This window comes from Pogona vitticeps, chromosome 3, assembly GCF_051106095.1.
Source record: "Pogona vitticeps strain Pit_001003342236 chromosome 3, PviZW2.1, whole genome shotgun sequence".
NCBI lineage: Eukaryota > Metazoa > Chordata > Lepidosauria > Squamata > Agamidae > Pogona > Pogona vitticeps.
In genome coordinates, this window is record NC_135785.1 from 233,062,661 (window position 1) to 233,086,431 (window position 23,771).

Here is a 23,771-nt window from a genome sequence, read left to right on the forward strand (position 1 = left end):
AACACATAGTGCCTTGTGAATTCTAGAAATTCATGGCAATCAAACTATCATGTATTATGTGGGTGTCATACTACAGGCATGCCATGCAATGCCAAAATTACTTGATATGGCTGACTAAGCGACTTCTATGATATAGTTTCAGATTCAGAGACTTCTACAAGCAATTGCAGGACAACTGGAGAAACAGCTCACTATGAGCAGATCGTTTTTCTTCCTGACAGCTCAAATAGATCAGTGTTGACTTGTCATTGTAGACGTAAGATTTCCTTATATCCACATCATGGGTTCATATGCTAGAGCAAACCCATAATTCTCACACACTGGACAGACTTTTACTCTTCTTTCATGTCATATATTTGGCTAATATAGTGTCATTTTCCAATTCACTAGAATCTTTCTACATGATGTTTACCTTCAAATGTTTAATTTTAAAAAGTATCCTAAATGCAAGTTACATAGGTGAGGAAAATCACATGCAGTAAGAAACAGGTGTTTTACCAGTTAAGGTAGCACTGCTTATAAAAATAGAACCACGCTAAATATATGTCTCAGTTGGCCTATAGTTTAACACCTCCAGTTGCAAAAAAATGCAGAGCTCATACAGATAATGTATAGCCTCCCTCCTTCCCCACTGCCAATCCAAGAATGCAGACAGGACACGAAATGAAGACTCAGCTCCTCCTTTTCACGTTTATTTCATTTTTGTATTTTGTTTTTGTTTTTTGTGGATTTTTTAAAGACCACAGAAGAGCAGAGCATTCATAGATGTAAATAAACAGAGACACAAAAACAGAAGTTAAATACATTGAGAACAGAAAAAAAAACCAGAAAAGAAAAAAGCTTGTCTTTTTTTTTCTTTTACACACACTGCGCCTTAAAATTTTCTTCCACAGAGCTAGTTTTGAAAAACTGACAGAAAAAATAAAATAAAAATAGAATGGCCACATTCTTGTTTCATTAAAGAGAAGTTCAGATCATGTCTACGGTGCTGGGGAAAAATATATATAAAGATATAGATATATATATATATATTTATACGTATATAACACTGTTAATGAGGAGAATTCTAACTGCCCACCAGTGCAGCAAGAAGAGACTGGATATCCTCCCAAAGGGCTGGAGGAAAAATTTTGGCTGCAGCTGGAGAAACTGAAAGGGTCAGGAGTTGATGGAGACAACTTGACCATCCGCCCCTTTTCTTGTCTAGGTAACCCTTTCCTTGTTAGCAGGAGCTCACCACAAGCTACAAGGCTTCTGGCTTTTTATACAGATAGGTGTTTTTTTTGTTTGTTTGAAAACCACCTTGAGCAAATCTGTCATTTGTCATGGGGGAAGATGGGGGAGAAGCAAAAATGGCAAGGGTGTGGTTGTGGTCTTGAACGCAGCGTGGAATGTTCATGTGTACCTGTGTGTGAGCAAGTGAGTGAGCATTCTCTGTGACCAATAGGAGGAACAAATGTGATTTCAGAGAAGGAAAACAAAACCCACTCTTGAGACAGCCTTTTGACAAGAGGTGGTTAGATGGACATATTTCTTGCATATTAATATATTTAATGCAGGGCTGGATCCAGAATAAACTTGGTGCACTTGGGTCCCTTTGAAGCCACATGGGCCAATGTATTGTGACTTCAAGTTCTATTGGTTTGTGTCTGAATGAAAACTAAGAGCAATTGGCTTAGATCTTTCTTAGTTTTAGCTTAGATGCCTGGTAGAGTCCATTGAGATATGAATCTAGAAGAAACCAAGGCAAATATTTCTATATGGAAACAAATTGATTCTTACACAATTTCACAAGGGACAGTCAACAACATGACTTTGAATTTCCTGCATCCCCATTATGATGTTCTCACATGGAACTGCATTTTACATGTTTGATTGTATTTGTTCATGCACACTTTCTCCATAATAATTTGAAATGCTAATAATTCCACGTGCTTTATAATATTAGTACATTTCAGCTCTTAACCATCCATATTGACTGTTTGTCACGACACATATCACACCATCCAAATTCAAAACATTTTTTGATCAGGATGAACTGGTTTCTTTAGAGACCTTTGTGAAAGTGGTGCTTAAAGGCAATATCTCAATTGAAGGTACAGCTCTGCTTCAGTTAAAGGAAATAAGAAGTTCTATATCATCAAGAATTTTCTTCTTGAGAAAACTGTTTGGAATATGTGTCAGAAGGGCAACCTTAAATTGGATTGGCTCAGATCATTTATACTGTTCTATTATGAGATCTTCCTAATCAATCCCTATTAGCAAATATGCTCTCAGTATTGGAAGTAGATGCCTTTCAGTGGTCCTAGTAAATCTGCTAAGATAAAAACAGTAATAGCTAAGCATTTAAAGATATCACACACTCCTGCCTGGAACACTACGTATCCTTGAAAGGATTAGCTCCTTCAAGCGATGAATCAATGCATGCTGTCTGTAGTATGTGCTGCACATTTCTCAGTTGCAAGAGAGAGAAAAATCTCTATGTACTTTACAAACAGAAGGCATCTTTATATATCTTTATAAACAAAACTAAAACATTGGGAATATTCATAATTCTCCTCCACCCTCAGTTCCTTGATCAGCTAGTGTTAATAATGCACATGCATGCAAGGGCTATAGTCTTGCATAGGTTTGTTTCACACATACACACACATTGCACAGCTGACCAACACTTTATTTTTCAGGTAGAGTAACTTTTCAATCCAAACACATTTCTGGTCATAATTCTGGGAACATCCTTGACAAGATTCCATATTTTCTGTGAATCTGAATCTGTAATGAAATATATTCCTCTCCAAAGAGAGATCGAAAGCATTTATCTTTCACATCCTGCAACGAACATCCCAGAATCCATGTTCACAGGACATCTGGGTGTTGTTTGTTGTAGCATTAAGTGCAATGGTGACATCAGCTGTGGCTGACAGGGGATAGGACTGATGGTGTGGATCCTATTACCAAACGCATAGTAGGAATAGCTTCCACTCCATTCACTTGGTCTTTTTCATGAAAAGTGTAAAGGAATTACAGTACATTATGTATGGAAGTCTCCTTTGGTGTGGCTGAAAACAAAGACATATCAGCTGTCTCTTTATTGAATGTCCATGAATCCCCTGAAAAATCTGGTGTGGTTTCAAGATATTATATGCAGACTTTTGAAGTGATCTAAAAGTGTGATGAAGCTTTCGCTTAGTTAATTAAAGGCATAAAATCTTAATTTCACTGATGTCACTGAATGAAATCCCATTGCTTTCACTGGAATCAGAATGGTACCCTTGTCTTTCAGAAATACTGTCATTTGGTAGGATCAAATAATATACACCCGAGCTCTTGAGGGAGAGGTTTCTGAATTCTGATCTAAGAACCTCAAAGCTGTGGGGGAAAATAGAATACACAGTGACCCACAGACCAATTTCCTTGGTAATTCATAGACATTTGAAGCTGCACCACATTTGCCAGATAGCAAGATGCATGCAAGATGTCACACTCCTGTTATATTTGGAGTTCACTTGTTCCGAGATGGTTGCCTCCATGCTCTCTGGCTACCATGAAGAAGGAATGCCTCCCCAACCCCATTAAGCTCCAGTTGTTTGAACAAAGGGCTAGACATCTTTGTATCTAAGTGTTTCTTCCTCCTTATGGACATTACTGGACATTTCATGTCACTCTTACATATTTACAAACTTGCAGAAGAAATACAATCTTTTTTTTTTGTATTTTTGTTTTTATCACACTAAATGTTAAACTTCCATCAATCAAACACGATAACACCTAGAGTCTTGAGGAACTGGTGTCCCCTTCTGAATCACCACTCTGGCACAGTGACAAGCTGTAGATTTTTAGGGCCGTGAGGGAATGGGGAAACAGGAAAGCAGGGGGAGCATGAGGGGAAAGAGTAGAAACAGAGTATGAACAACTTCACGTGAATGTGCAATCATGAAATTATTAATTTCCAGTAACACTGACCAGTGGTAGTGGCAAGCAAAAATGTTCAGGGGCCAATGAGAACTGAGGGTGCTCAGCACCTCTCAGAAAGCACAAAGACAACATCTGAATCTCTGGACGATGACAGAAAATTAAATAATTATTATTCCTCCAAACTAAATACCACCCACAAGACTCTTATCAAACAGAGATTGCTAGAAACTTTATAAAATTGTGACTTGCATGCAATTTTTATTTAAAGTGCCTCAGTATACCTTCCCATTATACAGAGGAGACGTTTGGGCATCAAATATAGCATTGACCAAGGTCCCATAATGAGTCAGTGGCAGAGTTTCAAGGGAATTTTGATTCACACTCATCTGCTCCAGCCATGACTTGCCCCTCCCCTATTTCTTGGTTCAGCCCATCTTGTCTTGCCTAAGGAAAACCCTGTCTTGGTTTTTTAATTTTTTTTGTTATTTTACAAGTATACTTTAAAAAACATAAGATTTTAGTTTTCTTTTCCCTAAAAAACCTGCTGCCAGTAGCACAGTGTTTATCAGCAACTCTACAATATCAAAGCAATGCATTCAGCCCAACACTTGCAAATGACCCTAACACAGCAAAGCAAAAAGCAGATATGACACTGACAAAGCCCACCATTAGTGACAAGGATTGTAGTATATAGGGAAGGTGAATACAACTTAGCTCCTTTCCTAATGCACCAATAGTGCTCCTGGATCTGTGTGCTCAATGTCCTTAAAGGTTTTGGGTAAGTAATAGGAGGCGTCAGAAGAATCACCAAAGCAGAAACTTGATTCCATTCCAGTAGGCGATATATGGCTTGTAGTTATGGGAGCACTTACAGACTTCAGTCATGTGTGGTAAACAAGGTTTTTGGTTGACAACATATTTAGCAAATCTGCAGAGATGGTTTTGGTGTACCATCTAGATGTCATAGAACTATTCGTGATTCTAATACTGCTTGCAGTGTATTCATCATTGACATTTACTGTGTCTGGCCAGCACTAGGAATAAGTTTATCACCATATATTGCTCCCAGTTCCTAGCCTCTGTCACCTCTGTTTTCCCTTCCTAGGTTAAACTTCTATCTCCCTCACCCATCTGTTATCCATTCCAGGGCACTTCAGTACAGTATAACCCTTAATGTCACTGTAGGGGTGGGAATAGAACTCTGAGCCAGATTACCTCAAGGTAGAATAGTGTAATTGAAGTCACCAACAGTGGGGGGTGGGAATTCTGTAAGGGTTTCATGGCTGTCTGTAGCCCATACTTATAAAGCAATAACTACCATGGGCTTTATAGTGCAATCCTATAATGTTTACTTAGAAGTAAAATCAATTGACTTCAATTGGGCTTAATGGCAGGTTAATGGGTGTTGGGTATACAGCCATAAATGCAAGGGAGAAAAGAAAAGAAAAGAATGGAGAGCCTATTCACACACCTTTGTTTTGAGTTGGGGGTGAATTTCTTCCTTAATTTTGGACTATGTTGCTTAGCGAAGGGAAAAAGTGGTCTTGCGGCAACTTTTCCACCACAGAAAAGAAGTGCAAGTGGACAAGGAAATGGAGCTTGTAACCACTAGCCAGGGACCAAGCTTGGGCTAATGGCTACTGATACACACCCACACAAATATTCATATCCATATACACATCGTTCTTCGTCTCATACCGTACATAACGCTTCCATCCAAATCCACTGCTACTGTCAAAATTAAAGCATTAGGAGAGTGCTTACATTTTTCTTTTCCTCATTCTTCTACTAGATGTTAGATAATATTATAGCTGTTCTGATTTCAGATGTAGCAGCTCTTTTTAAAAGGACATTGTGCTGTATCCAAAGAATTCTTTAAAGGTTTTCAGGAGACATGAAGAAAGGTAAGATTTCTTCTCTGAAGGATGATACCCACCAGAGGAGCCTGTCTGGACTTGGTAGAGGAGAAAAACATTTCAATCTAGAAATGGCCTCATGTCTCAAGTATCCAGGGTTCCTTCTTCTCTTTCTCCCTATCGTCGTTGTTTAGTCGTGTCCAACTCTTTGTGACCCCATGGACCAGAGCACGCCAGGCCCTCTTATCTTCCACTGCTTCCCGGAGTTGTGTCAAATTAATGTTGGTTGCTTCCATGACACTGTCCAGCCATCTCATCCTCTGTCGTCCCCTTCTCCTCTTGCCTTCACACTTTCCCAACATCAAGGTCTTTTCCAGGGAGTCTTCTCTTCTCATGAGATGGCCAAAATACTGGAGCCTCAGTTTCAGAATCTGTCCTTCCAGTGAAAACTCAGGGTGGATTTCCTTCAGAATTGATAGGTTTGTTCTCCTTGCAGTCCAGGGGACTCTCAAGAGCCTTTCACCCTATACCAAGGTCCAAAATGAAGAAATGGGACTTGTGGAAAGGAAGGAGGAGTGTGGTATGACCCTCACAAAGTTAGGTCACTGTTTAAACAGCCAAAATCTGTTGTGGCCCTAAATACTCTTTCTCAAACCATTTTTTCCAGGGTCTCCTAGCAGCTGAGAAAAATCCTTTGGAAATCAGGGAACCTGCTGTAACAATTAGACATCTGGAAGAATAAGATTGGGATCCCAGCACATGGCTTCTTACCAGGGAACCATTAGTCCTAGTCTAGTGAGAATGATCAAGTGGTTAAAAGCAGAGCTGTAAAATTCTCAAAGTTGAATACATTGACAAATTTCTGCTGTAAGCCCATAGTAGAAGTACATGATGCAATATATTACTATGTATATTAGATGATAGAAGTTCATTACATGGTACTACTAGAATCAATGATAGATTGCTCACTTGAAATGCTGAGAGAAATCTGCCCCCTTAACTATTCGATGGCACATCCCGACTTCTCTGTCTCAAGTTCCCAAAATGACAGATTTCATTTGCATCTTTAAAAAAAAAAATCCTCCTACCTTCTTCTTGAATGAAAAACAGCTCCACGAAAGAAAAGCTGTATAATGTGGAGAACCAATGGGGTGCTCAGCATTTTCCTTGCCAACTGCTTTTCCATTGAAAACACCTGCAGCTGCATTTGCTTCTGTAGCATTCCATATTTAACCTCATAAACATACATTAGGGCCAGCAGGATATCATTACATCTATTGATCTCCAATGTATAGTTAACCCTTGGAACAGGAAATAACCTTTCCCACCATCTACCTACTATTTATTAAACTCTTGGAAAAAGCAGCTTCATTGTCATAGTGTATTATTAGAAGCTATGATGGATAGACAGATTGTGAGAACAAGCTGTGAGAACCTGAATCAAATAAGGATGTTGGTTGGCAAACAACCCAAATGCTATAGGTCAATCAATCAGCTTCCTCCATCAATCAGCTTGCAATGCCTTCCACACTTTTTTAAAGCAATGACTCAGTTTAAATCACTGTTCAGACTGTTTCCAGGAATCGGATGTGGTGTTGTCTGATGCTTCCATCTCAGCAACAGCAAGAAGTAAAAGCACCAGTATGGTGGCCTGTTAAGTTCACCTGGCTTCTTGCATTGGCTTCTCTGGGTTGTTGAACAATAAATGTGAGAAGCCATTGCTGTGAGAGAGTATAAGGAAGCAAAGTCTGTGTTTATGTATATGGGACAGACTGTAAGTTGAAGACACCATAGTCTGAGCTGCAGTGTCTGTTTTTACCAAGGCACACACTGTATGTATGTTTGGGGCATTAGTTTTATTTCTTGTGTGTCCACTTCACCAAATCTCCATACTGGGTATCCTTTAGGAATGGATACCTTCTTCTGTCTATAGTGAATGCTCTCTCTCTCTCTCTCTCTCTCTCTCTCTCTCTCTCTCTCTCTCTCTCTCTCTCTCTCTCTCTCTCACACACACACACACACACACACACACACACACACACACACACACACACACACACACATCTCTATCTTGTTTTCTATCTGTATGGAATACTAACTGTCCTACAGTGAATATAAGCATTGGAAGGATGTTACAGAGAAGCCTGGCTGCCTACTTAATTGACTGCCAGAGTTGGTCCCAAACTGCAGACCTCAGGAAAAAATAAATGGCTTAAACAGTGGGAGTACTGAGGCCATGCTGTTGATCAAGGTGAACTTTTGGGAAGGGCTGGTAGTTTTTCTAGCAAAAGGAAATATTTAATTTAACACACACATATAACCGTATTAGCATTTCCGAGCAGTAACTTTCCTCATACAGAATTTACATTACTAGTTATCACCATCCAACTGCTACATGCAGTTGCTGGTACAGTTCAGTTACACTGAGCAGGGGAAAGAGAGAATGGAATTTGTTTTTGCTTTGCACTTAAGTAGAACGAAAGCTACAACTGGAGCACTAATTTAGGGGTGGATTTCTTTTATCCTGTCCCATGTCGTTTCTCAAAGCTGATAAGCTAACAATTTCCCAGTGAAAAGCCACTAATTGTGGCTTGGCTCCTGGGCAGTTTATGAACAGACCAATACCATGTCACAGGACTGGACTGGTGAATCTAACCAAATTGGTAGCAAGGGGCAGAAGCTTCATACACCAGTTGTGCACTTAACAATACTCAGAAGGAAGGGTACTCCTGTGAATAAAGGGTACTCGTTTACCTTTAACAGCAACAGGACATGTTTGATATATCTGAGGTCTTTTCTGACTTCACCATTATGTTTCTAAAAACCCAACCAGCTTCTTTGGGCCAGAAATTTATAATCATCATTAATTCAGGGTGCCCCTTTCTGAGCCATCCAGCAGAGCAAATGGATATTAAATGTATATGTTTATAGAGCCATGCATGCTCAATGTTCATGAACAATTCAGTGGGACTCAGTTGCCAAGGCAAATTGGGAGGAGCTACCTACTGAAACATTGAAGTGTAACTCGCACCAGAAATACAAAGAACCTTGACTTAAAACATGGACACCCTACCTCATCTCTACCAGTAGTGCTCAGCAAACATCTCATTAATCTCTTGCACTTGGATTGTTTTGTGGCAGGAATGCCACAGAATGGTACACAGTATGAAAAGGCAAACAGTATAAAGTATTCCCCAATTATACGTATGTCCCTCTACTCCATATCTGAAGTGATCTAAAGTCCATGAAAACCCGATGCCTCATGCTTATTAATGGGTAGATGAGATACTAGTGAAGCTACAACTTTAACTGCCAAATTGCACTTCTTTCTCAAAGTGTTCCTCTGTTTAGGCTCTGGGGAAAGCATAGAAAAGTTCAGGCACTCTGGGAGTTGTAGTAAGAAAAACACCCAGTAATTTTCCTAAGCTCAGGATATTGGAGATGGATTTCAGTGTTCCAAACCTAAGAAACAGCTTGTCTATTTTTTCTGGCTTATAAAAGTGTACCATATCGATGCCATGTATAGGAAAATATAATTGTTCTTTTTATCGACTTACATGTGTTTTAGCATAGTCACAAAAAAGCTTGTTTTATTTCCTTAGAAAGCACATACATTGCCAAGCTGAGTATAATGCACCATCTTGAGAACAAGGAGGGAACCCCTCTTCTTCCTTATCCAAAGAAAATATATCCCTTTGGAAAACTGATCAAGTTCAGGGGTCAGAATGGTTCCTAGCCACAGACTCAAAAATACACGAACAGCTTCAATATAAAAAAAATCCCTAAATGGAATGGCTTTCCTCAAGTTTCTACACAGAAGGCTTAAGCCTAGATCCAGCTTTATCTACCCTCAGTGAGTGGTGTTCATACAAATCACCCACCCCACTTGGGGGGGCAGCCTAGAGCTGATACTATCCATTTCACTTCAGAGACAGAAAAGATGGTCACATATGCAAGTAAAGCATAACTAGCAATAAATAGCTGCAAGGTCTCAACTAAAATCTATGGCAGAGCCAGAAAAGAGCAACACACAAGACTCCGAGTTCTGTAACAGCTGGTGTGATGATCCTTTGATTTCCATCTACAGCACACCACAGCAGCCTGAATTTTGGTAAAGTAAAGGTAAAGGTTCCCCTTGAAAATTAAGTCCAGTTGCGTCCGACTCTAGGGGCTGGTGCTCATCCCGATTTTGCAAGCTGAAGAGCCGGCGTTTGTCCATAGACACTTTCTGTGGTCATGTGACCAGTATGATTAGACACAGAATGCCATGACCTTCCCATTGAGGTGGTACCTATTCATCTATATGCATTTGCATGCTTTTGAACTGTTAGGTTGTCAGGAGGTGGGGCAAGCAACTGGAGCGCACGCTGTCTCATGGATGTGAAGTGCCAACAATCCAGTGGCTCAGTGGTTTAAACTGCAGCACAGTCCACATCCATGAGATGTAGTAACATTAGAAAATTCTAAGGCCTCACTGTGCCTTGTACAACTGAACTAAAGCTACTCTGAGGAACCTTTTGTATTCTATTTAGCATTTAGTTCCCTCATTCCTCTGACAGCAGGCCTGTTGTTATTCCTTGAAACTGAGCCTGCTTGGTCTTGGCTGAGACACACTGGCAGATCTCTTGCAATTTCCTTTCCCAGAGACATCCAGCAGTAGGTAAGATTTTTTTTTTGTTACATTACATATAGTAAGCAATTGCCCAGGCCTTGAGGTGTAATTGCTCTAATCATTTTCAGATCTCATATGTTTCCAACCCTTATTCCATCAAATATTCCTAGTGTTTAGCAGCCTCCATGAGGCTGATGGCTATCTCTGGCCCTGTCTACAGGTAACCAGTCCTGTACAGATGAAGACAAACTGAGGTGTCACATGGAAAAGATAAATGTACCACTTGAACATTACTCAAATGAAATAGGTTTGAAGCAGGAGAAGGATGAAGTCAAGATCCTCAAAACAGGGATCCCAAGAAGAATTCAAGGCAATTCTGCTAGAGAAATCATTGTTCTTCTCCTCATCACCCTGAATTCACATCCAAGTAAACATTCAACCTCATGTACAATGATAGTTATTATCTACAGTTTGATGAGCTTATGTACACAGGGATTGTTGTCCCTTTGCATGCTTTTGAGAGTGAGAGTGAGTGAGTGAGAGAGAGGGAGAGAGATGCACACACAGAGACACACATGTAAGAGAGAGAGAAAGAGAGGGAGAGAGGGAGATGGGGCTGGGGCTGGGACTGGGAAGAACAAGAGGGCAGGTAACTCAAATTGGCAGGTTTCAGCACACTCAAATTATTTTGAGCTAAGAGTGGACAGGGTTGTAAGGGACAAGCTAAGCTGGGAGGCAGCAAGGCCAGGACCTCATGGAGTTTCTTCATGGGACACCAGTATGCCAGAGAAATCTGCACCACTGTTTGTCAGATATCTGAAAAAGCTAAATATCCCTTTAAAAATGAATAAATCGATCAAAAGACAGTGGCTATTGACACCAAAACAAGAGCCTTCTCTTTTTAGGAAGGAAGGGAGGGAGGGAGGCAGGGAGGGAGGAGAGAGAGAGGGAGGACGGAGGGAGGAGAAGAAATGATATGAGGGTATTGAAAGAATAAAAGTTATTTTCTTTTGTCCAGCATCCTTGGCAAGATCCAGCCTCCATTGAGTGATCCGTCTCATCTCTCATACTCCTGGATGGTCAGTGACTTGACAGTTTCTTATAATAAATGCTGTTGATTCTTCGTCATTAAAATTTCCCCCCTTCATTGCGGCACACACAAAAATTCGTGAAAGAAGCTGTCCTTTCCCTCCCCCTTTCTCTCTTGCTCTGTCTCCTGCATGACATTTTTGTTTTGTTTTGTTTTGCTTTGCTTTGTGTGATGTTCTTGTTGTTGCTGGGTTTTTAATTTTTTTCCTTTTTTTATTTAAAATTCGGATGTTATTAACATTTGCTGAGTAGGCAGAGCAGGGAGACTGCCAACAGCCACAGTGGTACGGCCAGACACTTTGATCCATTGCCCGCTATCCCTGTTCCAGGTCCTACGGAATAAAAAGAGAAGAAGAGAGAGAAGACAAAAACAAAATAATACATAACATTATATATACATTCAAGCAAAAGTGGTTGTGTAAACAGTTACCCACACTCATGGCAATAAAAAGCACTGACTTTTTTGGAGCTTCCTGTAGGAGAAATGGCAGCCAAAGTTATTGCAATTACAGTAAGGATGGCCAAAGTGTTTCCTATCAACGGTGTAATTCCTTTAGAGAGCAAATGTACATTGAAGGTTTGTGCCAGCAGAGGATGTAAAGTCAGAGCTCAAAAAAGGTGGAACTGCCACCTGCCACTTTCTCCCTGTCCATCATATTTTTGTCTCTCTCTTCTTTTCACTCTGGTTTATGTGCCATCAATTCACATCTGACCTATGGCCACCATAATAGGATTTCCAAGATACGTGAAATATTTAGGGAGCGTTTTTTACCAGTGCCACCCTTCAGTGTGTTTCCATGTCCAAGTGGGGATTTGAACTCAGGTCTCCTGAGTCCTAGTCCATTACTCTGTCTGTGACACCACACTGGATTTCTGTTTCTCTCCGTTACCTCTTTATATTTCTCCGTCTTTCTGCCACCACCTTTTCTCTCTCTTTTTAATGCCTTACTCCCCTTCTTTCTCTCCTTCTTTTTCCATGGGCCATGTGGCTGCTGAGAGAGGGGAAGGCCACTTTCGCCAGAGTGCCCAGCTCATCACAGACATCAAAGGAAGCTGAGGGATACAAAAAATTAGGCCACAGAGCTACAAGTGCCCATCCCTGGCTTATAGTGTGTTAACTTTCATATTTTTAGTTATTTCTGCTGCTGCTGCTGTTATTTCACTTCAGAGTCCAGTAAATTGCTCCCAGTCTGATGGCACTAGAGTGTGGGTGACTAAGAGGATGGATATTATCCCCTTTTAAATCCCCACATGCCTTTTATTTATATTTTTAAAAAGTGAAGAGTTTGCTTGTTTTAATAAAACATCTATACAAAAACCATTAAACAGAGATGATCCACAGTGGGGAAGAACATGTTGCTACCAAAAGCACAGCACATGGAGGTTAGACAGATCTATCAATTAGATATGGAAATTGTTACAAACGGTACCTGATAGGATACAATTTTATTAACTCTTGGCAGTGTGCTTGAGAAAACTAAGCTACAGTACTCTACGATGAGAAGAAAAACTGGAGAGTCAGAGATTTTTTTTGCTCAGTCAACAGTGCGAACTGTGCTCTGCCTAGCTTTTGTTTTGGCACTGGGGCTAATTCATCCATTGCAAGAGCTGATAGCAGAAGAGGAAAAATTAGGTTGCACCATTTCATACTATAGGTGGCAGATGCCATAATTAGATAATGTCCTGATGTCTAGAAAGGCTCTTGGTAGTATAGACATTCTATTATGGATATGTAATATTTTTCTTTCTTTCTTTCTTTCTTTCTTTCTTTCTTTCTTTCTTTCTTTCTTTCTTTCTTTCTTTCTTTCTTTTTCTTTCTTTCTTTCTTTCTTTCTTTCTTTCTTTCTTTCCTCCCTCCCTCCCTCTCACCCTCCTTTTACAAGGGTCGTAAAACATTTGATTTCTCCCTTTGCAAGCAGAAATTGTACAATCCATTCTATTAGAGGTCCAAAGGAGAACCTGCCAGTTCCCTCTTCATGACTGGTTCCCATTTCCTGTTGGAGAATCTGGCTGGGAGAGGCTGAGCAGGAGCTTTCTATGAGAGATCTTCCCATCCTGCCTTTCTGCTCAAGCAGCATGGTCCACCTGTTTACTCCCTCTCCATGTGGCGCTCCCTGAATGCCAGGACTCATTATCATTCTGCACATTGATAACCGTCTGCTTACATCCAGACACTGACTCCTCAGGGGTTGATTCATCACAGCACTCTAATCAATAAAGCATGGATCCAATCAGCAAATAGCTTCAATCTCAGGGGAGGTTGCATAATTATTTATCTGGCAATCAGAAGGGGGAATGATTTCAATGTAACATTTATGGTCCTGCAATGTTAGGCCTATGGGAAGGAGCAACAGGAATGCCAGGAAAGCTTTGATTTTTCACACGGGTGAGGAATGAACGCAGCTCACTGCTGCAGCAACAAATAATACCTGATCACAACAGGAACACTGAGTGCTAACATGATGGATGCCCTTTCATTCAGCCTGGCTTTTACTGCTGTCCTGCTTGCTGTGATCTCTAAGCAGAGATTCATTTGAAGCACTTCTTCCAATAGTAGCTTTGTGTAGCTCTCACTGTACATCCGTCATTCAGTCAATATTGTATTTTGTATTATGTAAATATAGTAGAATCCAGTGCTCCAATCTGAATCTCAGTACTTTAAAATGAGCAAGCAAGCAAGCAAACAGAGAAGTCTTTTGAGATACAATCTATCTCTGTCTAGCTGGGTAAATGTGAATCTAGACAGGTGATGTGCACATTGCTCTGAAATGGAATCTAATTTACCTACCTTTTCTAATAAGTCTGTTGCTTTCCCCTCATCCTTTTGTCTGTTCTGCTGGAGACAGCCATGACTATTGCATTAAAATAAATCCCAGAAAACCTCCCTGGATGGTAATCTGAATATTTAGAAATCATTTAAGAATGTTTAGCAACATGGAGGAACTGGCCATTTATTTTTCTATATGTTTGCTTTCTCTAGGTATATCTTTCTGCTTCCTAATACAGTGGACCCTCGACTTACAGACGGCTCGACTTACAGACTTTTCGAGTTACAGACTTCTCTGGTCGCAAAATTTAGATTCGACTTGCAGCCGAAGAATCGACCTACAGACCAGAAAAAAAAACCAAAATGGAACAAAAATGGAACAAAAACTGCTGGTTATGGGATTAATCGGTTTTCAATGCATTGTAGGTCAATGGGGACTCGACCTACAGACTTTTCGACCTGCAGCCACCATTCCAATACGGATTAATTCCGTAAGTAGAAGGTCCACTGTACAATACTTCCAAAAGGCAAGAATTTAAAATTGAGTTACAAATACTGGCAGGTATTCATAATTCCCAATTTGTCATGATTATGATCCTTGTTTCAAAGACGTGTGTAGAAAATCTGACTTAAGACCTTCTTTACAAGTGCTAAAAAAGTGCCAGGAAAAAAAATCACATGAATCAAGCTATTAAGTTTCAAATATGAGTCTGACTCCCTCAGGTTAACCTTGTATCACTTTTTTTGGAGCTGCTCTTATACTTATTAAGAATCATAGCTTTTAATGGAGAATTAGCTAGAACCTAAGGCTCCCAAAGCACTATTATGAAATGTACCTCATGCTTGAGAAGAGTGAATCAGAGTTGAAGAATTAAGACACAGGTAGATTTGCCTCAGTTTTAAGAGATGATTTATTGTATTTTTTGCTCCATAAGACACACTTCCCCCCAGAAAAAGTGGGGGGGGGGAAGTATGTGCGTCTTATGGAGCGAATACAGTAAAAAAGGGTTCAGCCACCACCACCCAGAAGCCTCCCACTGCTATGCTGGGAGGCCTCTGAACTGGCACCAAAGACTGCTTGCTGTTTGGGCCTCACCTTTCTGCACTGCTGGCTTTCCAGGATCTGCTTCGTGCAGCCCACCTGGAAAACCAGCAAGGCTAACAGGCCTATGGCAGCATGCAATGAAAACAGCCAAGGACCAAAGGGGAAAGAGTAATTCTAGAAAGACCAGGGGAAACCACACAGCCCCCCACTTAGGCAGTTGATTTTCTCACATTTGGGGAAATCACAGGGGTCAGCACATCCAGAGTGCAATATATGAGCCTTACCCTGGGAAAAACACTTTTACAATAATGGTATCTCCCCTGCCAGGTATGAGTTGGAATGGCCCCTGAAAATTCTTCCCCTTTCTGTGCCCTATCGCCCAAAGGCATGGTGACCCCCTGGCTGCACCTCCTGATCAGAGCAGGGCTGCACAGCCCCAGTCCTGAAAGAGGCCAAGAGACCTATTCAGTGTTTTGGGGTGCCCCACAGGACCCCCATCAGGGGCTGGTATGTTCCTCCCACAATCCTCCAGTACACAGATATTAGCATACCTACTATGTGAGGAAAGCAGGGAAATTCAAACTTTCAGTTAGTGAAGAGGCTGCTTGTCTGCTTCCTTGCTAGTCCAAGCAGTTAGATTGCTGGGAGAGAGACCTGGGACTGCCTGGTATTGTTGTTTTAAAATGTAAAATTTAGTTTAAAAGCTGCTTGTTTTGGGTTAAACCCTGCTTGGGTGAAAAGGTGCTCTGTTTGAGCTGAAACCTGCTTGTGTAGAAACGTGCATGGGGCACTTGCTTTAAAAGCGGCCTGCAAAGCCTTTCAGACCAGCGTCGATCAGCTGTTAGGTGGGGAGAGGGGAAGGGGAAGGAGCAGGAGCGGAGAAGAGCACAAAATGGCTGCCGTCTGCCGGGTGCCTGCTGGCTTTTAGCTGTTTGGGACTCTTTTTTGGCTGTTCTGGGGTCTACCAAGGCACTGTGAAGAGCAAGGCTCAGTCTACAGTACTTGGTAAGTGACTTTCTTTTAAGTTTTTTAAAGTTTCTGACCTTTCCCCCCCATAAAAATGCATTAATTTTCAATGCATTTCTATGGGAAATTTGGATTCAACTTGCAAACTTTTCAACTAGTTCTGGGCATCTAATAGAGAATGTATTTCCAAAGGGTGTTGCAGCAAGGTAACTAACTGTGCCTCGTGACTTCTAACTGGATTACAGTACCTGCTTCCTGATTTCAGCTACTATAGATTGTATTCAGTTTTTTTGGCTTGTCAAGAACATTGTTCATGGTTTTGTGTGGCCTAACCTGTTGTGCCTTGCATGCTATAAACGTTCAATTATGTCAGAAAATGGAGATTGGGTCTTATGCTGAGCATGTGCTACTGCTGGTGAATGGGATTGGGTTAAGCTTTGTGTTGCTGTTCTTTTGCATAACCTAAAGTAAATAAGGAAAACCAGCTGTTAAATAGTTTAATTCCACTATTTATCCTCCACACAACTAAAAGGGACCTCTCAATGCAGTGCCAAATCAAACAAACCATTTCTAACTTAATATAGGCTTGAGCTGTAGCTGGGCAGAGTTGCACAACAATCTCATCTGTCATTGAGACATTTCTATAAGCATGGGGAGGAGGTGGATGAAAGGAAATGTAAAATATAGGTAGAGTGGTATAGGTCTTATCACTGGCTGATAATGGTCTATATTAATGCCACTGTTGACTGCTGTTCACTTTACATGGTTCAAATGTTATTCTGTTATATTTTATTAAATATTTTATTACACTATTTGGTTCAGAATATATTTTCCCTGGTTTCCTCCTCTAAAAATTAAGTGCATCTTAAGGTCCGGTGTGTCTTATGGAGCAAAAAATACGGTAGATACCTGCTGAAATGTCTGAGGAAGGCAATTTCTAATTCAAATACTTTCAAAATACTGTATGAAAGACAGGCTAAATGCACACATATAGGGTCTGAACTATCTTATGTGCTAGAAAATTTAGGCCATGATGTTTGTGTGGCCATGAAACTTTGACATGAACTTTCTTTGCATTAGTGAAGAGAAGAAAAACACACTAATAATTAGAGTAAAACTACATTCTACATAGGTATCATCAGAATCCCTTCCTGTATTAGTATCTGCACAGAGAGGGGGACGTTTAAGGGGAAAACAGTTGAGAAAGGAAGGTTTAAATTCTTCAACCCTTTTGCTACAAACTGAATCACCAAACATGTCCTCTGGAGTAAAAGAACAAAAGGGGCTCAGTTGCACATTATATATTTAATATATAATTCAGCTCTGGAATAGAAAGCATGGAGACAGTTAAGAAAGGGAAAAGTGATGAGCAAGAATTTTACAGGAGGTTTGGAGAATGGTAGTTTGGAGGAAGTGCAAAAGCATCGACTTGAGGCAAAAGTGTAAATGGGAGACTGAGTCTCAAGATGTATAAAAATGTTGGCAAAGCAGATTTTCTTCTTATCTAAAAAGCTCGGGGTCAACACATTTCAGCTGTGGCCTTCTTCAGGAGCTAAGCATAAAATAAGAATATATGTGATAATTTAGAAACAGCTGACTTAGGACAATTAGTTCCTGAAGAAGGCCATGGTCAAGACACGTTAAGCCTGAACTTTTTAGGTAAGAAGAAAATCTGCATTGCCAATATTTTTAAACATGTTGAGACTCAGGCTTCCATTTTTACTTTTGCCACCAGTGGGCCTGGTATTATGGTAGTGAAAGCTGGGATTGTGAAAACTGAGTACAGTAGTCTTAAAGTCAGTTTGATGTCATTTCACCAGATAACAATCAGTGGAACATGGGTTTCCTCACACATACATTGCACCAGGAAGAGCCCTCAGTATAGCACTAGGTCCCATAAATAGTCTGAAAGATCCTTGAAAACGGACTACAGAGTGGATGCTGAAGGCCCAGTATGCTATCTCTCTTATGCCTGGTTCTGCATCTAGTTCCAATTTTATGGTAAAATGTAGTATAACCATAATTTGGGGCTAGCAATAACCCTGAGAAGAGAAGAGAACTAGGTCTGGATGTCCACTCAAGAAGCTTTAGCATCCCAGTAGAGACTGAACCAGCCAAATGTGTGTGTAGTAAGCTAGGCCTGGGTTCATGTTCAGAGGTTATCTGAAAAACCGTCTATCCCTGTAGGAGCATCCCTAATTTGTGCTTTCTTCAGGAGAAGCTTCTCTCTTATGTCTGCTGTCCTCAGAGGTACATTTGGCAAGGACATGAGAGAGGGCTGCTTCAGTGACTGGTCCCAATCTATGGAACTCCACACAGGCCACATTGCCTCCCTTTTTGCTGCCCTTTTGCTGGCAGGCAAAGATCTCCCTCTTCATGTGGGCTTTTTAAAACTGAACAGAGTGCTTTTACTGGGCAATGTGATAGTTTTTACCTTAATCTTTTTTTTTTAATGCCAGGAAGGTGGTTTTTAAGCAGGCTTGATGGAATGTCTCTGCTTCTCCCCACATGCCCCAGAATCCCACTGACAGCCATCATTGTCATTTGCTATATGACAGACACAGACCCACTCTAGCTTTTTGGAGAAGAGGCTGTAGGATGCTAATAAGGTTTTTAAAAATTTCTCCAGTCTTTTTATTGGGAGAAAAGTGGGTAATTAAACAAATGAATGAATCAGCAAAAAAGCAATACAAAGCAAAACAAAAAATGTTGCAGCACATAAAAAATGAACAATATTATTTCAGTGTTTGGTTCCGTGGATCAAAGCCTACTTCCTCAGACACTAGAGTGTGGATACATGACGGATATATTTAATTGACTAGTTTGTTAAAATAGAAGCAGGAAAGAAACCACTCAAGTAAGTTTCCTATTCAAATATTAGATGATTCATTAGTCATTGTAATAATGGATTTCTAATTATGTGGAAGTTTGATAATTTCATCTTTTAATTTTAGCGAACATATATAATGTTTCTAGATACTTAGATATGATGGCAGGCAATTTCTTGTAGATTGTAAGGTATGATTTCTGAATTCCATTAGAACAGGGTTGCCTCTAGTTTATATCATTAGAGCTTTTTATCAATGTGGGCGGGGCAGGGAGGTGAGACAGAAAAGGAAAGCTTACAGAACTGATATTGTAGACTTTGGAGCCACCTGCTGGACAATGCCCCCCACTGCAGCAGGTCAAAGATGTCTAGGAATGAGGAACAATACATATTAAACTACATTGCAATATGGATGTTGAATCTGAACAACTTGTGCTATGGGGCAACTTTTGCTTAAGTTAGTTTTATTCAAGTGTTTTGATGTGAATACAGTAGGTGATTTTTTTTTGTTCATCTCTTTATTTTCTGCATTTCCTAATACTGATGACCAATCTATAACTAATTCTGGTTTCAAATCAAAGGAAGAACATTAAAAACCTTCTTATTTAGCCATCGTAACACAATTCGATTTCCTCCCAAACCTGTTCTGGCACACTATATTTAGAACCAGCTGCACACTTGGGCATTGGTTGAATGGTATTTTCCCTTTATTTTCCCCAAGGAACACTTAAGAGTTTTATATGACGGGGAAATTTTAAAGACAAGAACAGAGTATTGCAGTTATTTTCAAGAATACCCTGGTATGAATTAAACTGAGACGTTTTGATAGACATTGAGCAAAATTCTATTACTTATGCCTGCGAGTATTAATGCAAATTGTGCCATTTGGAGTAGTGGATTTCCTTTTAGTGAGGAAATCAGCAAAGACATTACTGGTTGTGTGCTGAATTGTGCAACTTGGCACACATTATATATTGTCTATACTGACTTCTTAAATCGTACCAGTTATGTCATTTGTGCTATGCTGGCATAAAATAACAATAGGATTCTGGCCATTAGGGAAGGCTTTTTAAACATTCCAGGTCAATAATCATAGAATTATAGAATCATAGAATAAATGAGTCAGAGTCTATAATTCATGATTATGATGTTAGAAGACCCACATAGGTCACCATGTTGGAAGACCCACATAGGCTATCATTGTATCAACAGAGGAAGCAATTGGAATCCAATGGGAGGTACATGAGCAGGACATTGATCCTGCCACTCATTTCCTTAGCAAATGATACACAAAACATATATTTCTAATTCTGGAGGTAATTTAGAGCTTTCCTGATTAGTGTCTAATAGCCATTGACCACCTCCAAACAATGAAATCAATTAATGGAAAATAAGATGCTTACACCAGGACTAGGTAATGTGTGATTTTTAAGATATTGTCACCATTCCCATTATGCTTCACTCTTGTCTGTGCTGCCTAGGTTTGATGAGATTTGTAATCTAGTAACATCTGGAAGATTACATGTGCCCTATTCTGATTTATACTATGTTAACATCCAAGTTGTTTAAACCTAAGTCTGAGCCGACTGTAAAGAACGGGTTGGATAGAAGATTTTGAAGTGTGTGTAGGTGGATGTCTGTTTGTCTGTCTCAAGAGCCTGGGACCCAATACATCTTTCTACCACTGCTCAGTTATGGATGGTTTCAGGATATCACTAATATTAACTTTTAAAAGTAGCTTTCTATGCTTGACCCTCTCCCACTTTTAGTGGAATATGAGTGGCAAACTTTACAGGGTTCATTTCAAGGCTGATAGAAGTATTGTCCACATAGAACATAGTCAAGGGTAAGAACTGCTCAAGGAGTCTGCAGGTCCCTCAGGGATGGGTACCTTTTCTATGCAAATACTAGCAAAGGTTACTTATTAATTATGGAATAAATGAAACACTGAACTAAATTGACTCCTTTAGCTCACTATTAATTCACTCCAGAACAAAGGATCTCTTTATGCTTGTGTGTTTGTTCCATATGTACCCCTGTGACAGAGACATTAGCAGCAAACCTGACTTTATTCCACAGCATATGCTTTCCTTACAGAAGTTTGATCTCAGGCAACTCCAGGAAGATCTGGAAAAGACAGCTGTTATGTATTGAGGTCAGAAGAATTAATTCCTCTACCTGTAGATTTCCGTTTTTCTCCTCCAGGATTCTTCTGTGCTCTGTTATCAGAAGACTTACTACAAGTCAGATTAACTTGCTAACACACTGTACTCTACTCAGCTGCTTAGGGAGTTTGAGACATCTGTCTGAGCTTTGGCACTGGAAGTCTACTTAAGGTAAAGGAGGCTGTGGAAGCAAGAATTGAATGCTATCAGGGCAAAAAAGACAACATTTAAAGGATAAGACAGTGGGCAAAATCCTGTTGTGCGTGTATAACGTAGTTACACCTGTGCAAATGTGCTAGGTGTTGTGACCAGCAACGGGGATTGCAGACTTCAATTGCACAGTTGGTCACACATTTCTAGGTCCTTGGATAGCACTTCTACTGGACACTCTTGTAGATGCCACAGGCATAATGTTGAGCTATGCCTGTGTAGATGCACCACAGGATTTCCCCAGTGTTTGATAGGGAATCTAGAGATCGTGATACTTGGCTCTCATGCAGAAACAGAAAAGGTTTCGGCTAACATCATATTGGGGTTTACGCTTGTATAAGTGTAATTGTGCAAATTGCAGTGGTGAAGTGCAGTCATTAATGAGTAACTGCTCACATTCCTGGATACCCAGTGTGGTATAGTGGATAGAGTAATGGACCTGGACTCAAGAGTTCTGGCTTCAGATCCATGCTCTGCCATGGAAACAGAGTACAGTTGTGGAATGGGTAAGGACACTCTTTAAATATCTCACTTACATTGAAAGCTCTACTAGGGCCACTGACTTGACAGCACATAACAAGACCAAAATCACTTGGCTGGTCACAAATTAGTTGGGTGACTTGGTGTGCAACTAGGAATGCAAGCACAGCTCCTTTATTAATAGCAATTAGCCACAAAATTTATGTAATTACCCTTATGCCAAGCACAAATCTAGGACTCTGGGCTTTGTTTTAAGAAAGAGCAGGAGAAAACTCCCTTAAAAGTATTAGAAATTAGTGTTTAAATCTGATCTATATTTATTACATGTAGATTTACATAATGTACAGAGTAGAGGTGGTTGAATCTGTCAAACTAGACTCTTTTCAGGCTTTATTTTTGCAGTTGCTAGGCTAGTTCTGACATGGTATGCGTGTACAGTACAGTCATACATTTGATTCCACTTTAATGGCCATGATTCCATTTGATGGAATTCTGGGATTTCTAATTAGGTGAGGAATTTTGCCAAAGAAGTGTCATGTACTTACCTGAATTACTTTCTCTAAGTACCTCATTAAACTACAACTTGCAACATTTATAGGATAGCACCACAGCAGTCAAAGTGGATGCAAACTGCTATAACTATGCAGTGTAGATATAATCCCAATTTGTGATCTCTCCCCCTCCCTTTTTCTCACATGGAAATCATTGTTTGCATCTTCTAAAATATTTTAAATGCACAGTTTTTGACACCAGTCTCTCATTTATAAAATCAAGAACATATACATCTTTTTGAATGCATGTTTCTGAAGTAAGTGCATGTTTTCAGGCACTGGGGAAAGGAGATGAAATGCATTATGAAACAGAAACATGGATTTCCAACAGCAGAATGCATATGGGATTTTGTATGGTGTGGACTGAATAGTTTTGCATTAGAAACCTAGTGCATATTATGCTCCCTCTCTAATTTAGAGTATTTCATTCTCTTTCTAAAAATAAAAATACTAGCCTATGTTAAATAAATGCTTCTTTATTTTCTCTTTGCTTTTTATTGTGTGACTGGTCAGCTCTTGCCATCCAGTGGTACAACTGTGTTATAACACTGTATGTTAGCTAGAATATCCCCTAGTTTACCACAAGATGGTACATTTGCTCAACTAAGAGACTCCTGAGCATCTGAAAGCTAATCTGCAAACAGTTTTGCCTTTTTGTAGATTGGTTTTAAGAACACGAGATCTCTTACCTGATGTCAATATTTCAGAATCATAGGCCTCCGTAGTAACTTGATTGATTAAGGATTAATTGATTCAAAAACATGTGGTCTCCTAACTTCTGCTGAATTACATCTCATTTGAGTTTGTTTAAATGTATGATATGTCCATGGCATGTATATGAAGTGCTCTGTATGAATTGTGCTCACATATGGTCATGCCTAAAGATAGACGTGAACTGGGAGAATGGTAGTTTGTGATGGTTCGTGGTTCATCATCAGCATTCATAAACGACAACCCATTAACCCATTTGGACATCCCAAATCCAATCTTTTCCAAACCTGGAGAGGGTGGGGAGGAGAATCAACCCAAGAGTCAATCCAAGTTTAGTGAATATTGGATTTGGGAAATCTGAACTACAGCCCGTGTCTGAATCACCAATGCTAATAATAGTTTGGGAGTTTGTTTTGTTCTGGGCAGGCATGTTTCCCAAACCACCACAAAATGAACCATGAAATGGCCTGATTCGTTTTTTTTCCCCTTGTGGTTCGTTTTGTGTCCATCTTTAGCCATGACAGAGTGGAACATGCCATTCCTGTAAGCCATATGTACTATATTAGTCACTTCTAAA

At 40.0% G+C, this 23,771-nt stretch overlaps 1 protein-coding gene and 1 pseudogene across 5 annotated transcripts in view; both read right to left on the reverse strand.

Moving 5' to 3' along the window:
* Window positions 1–678: 678 nt before the first annotated feature.
* The window catches only part of LSAMP (limbic system associated membrane protein), a 1,273,416-nt gene continuing 1,250,323 nt past the window's right edge, over window positions 679–23,771 (reverse strand). For all 5 annotated transcript variants that reach the window (XM_078389966.1, XM_078389965.1, XM_072993808.2 and 2 more), the window contains one exon: window positions 679–11,804. In XM_078389966.1, the coding sequence (XP_078246092.1) occupies window positions 11,707–11,804 (98 nt within the window). In that variant the 3' untranslated portion in view covers window positions 679–11,706. The remainder of the gene's footprint in view (window positions 11,805–23,771) is intronic.
* On the reverse strand, window positions 15,469–15,619 carry LOC140706185 (U1 spliceosomal RNA; annotated as a pseudogene).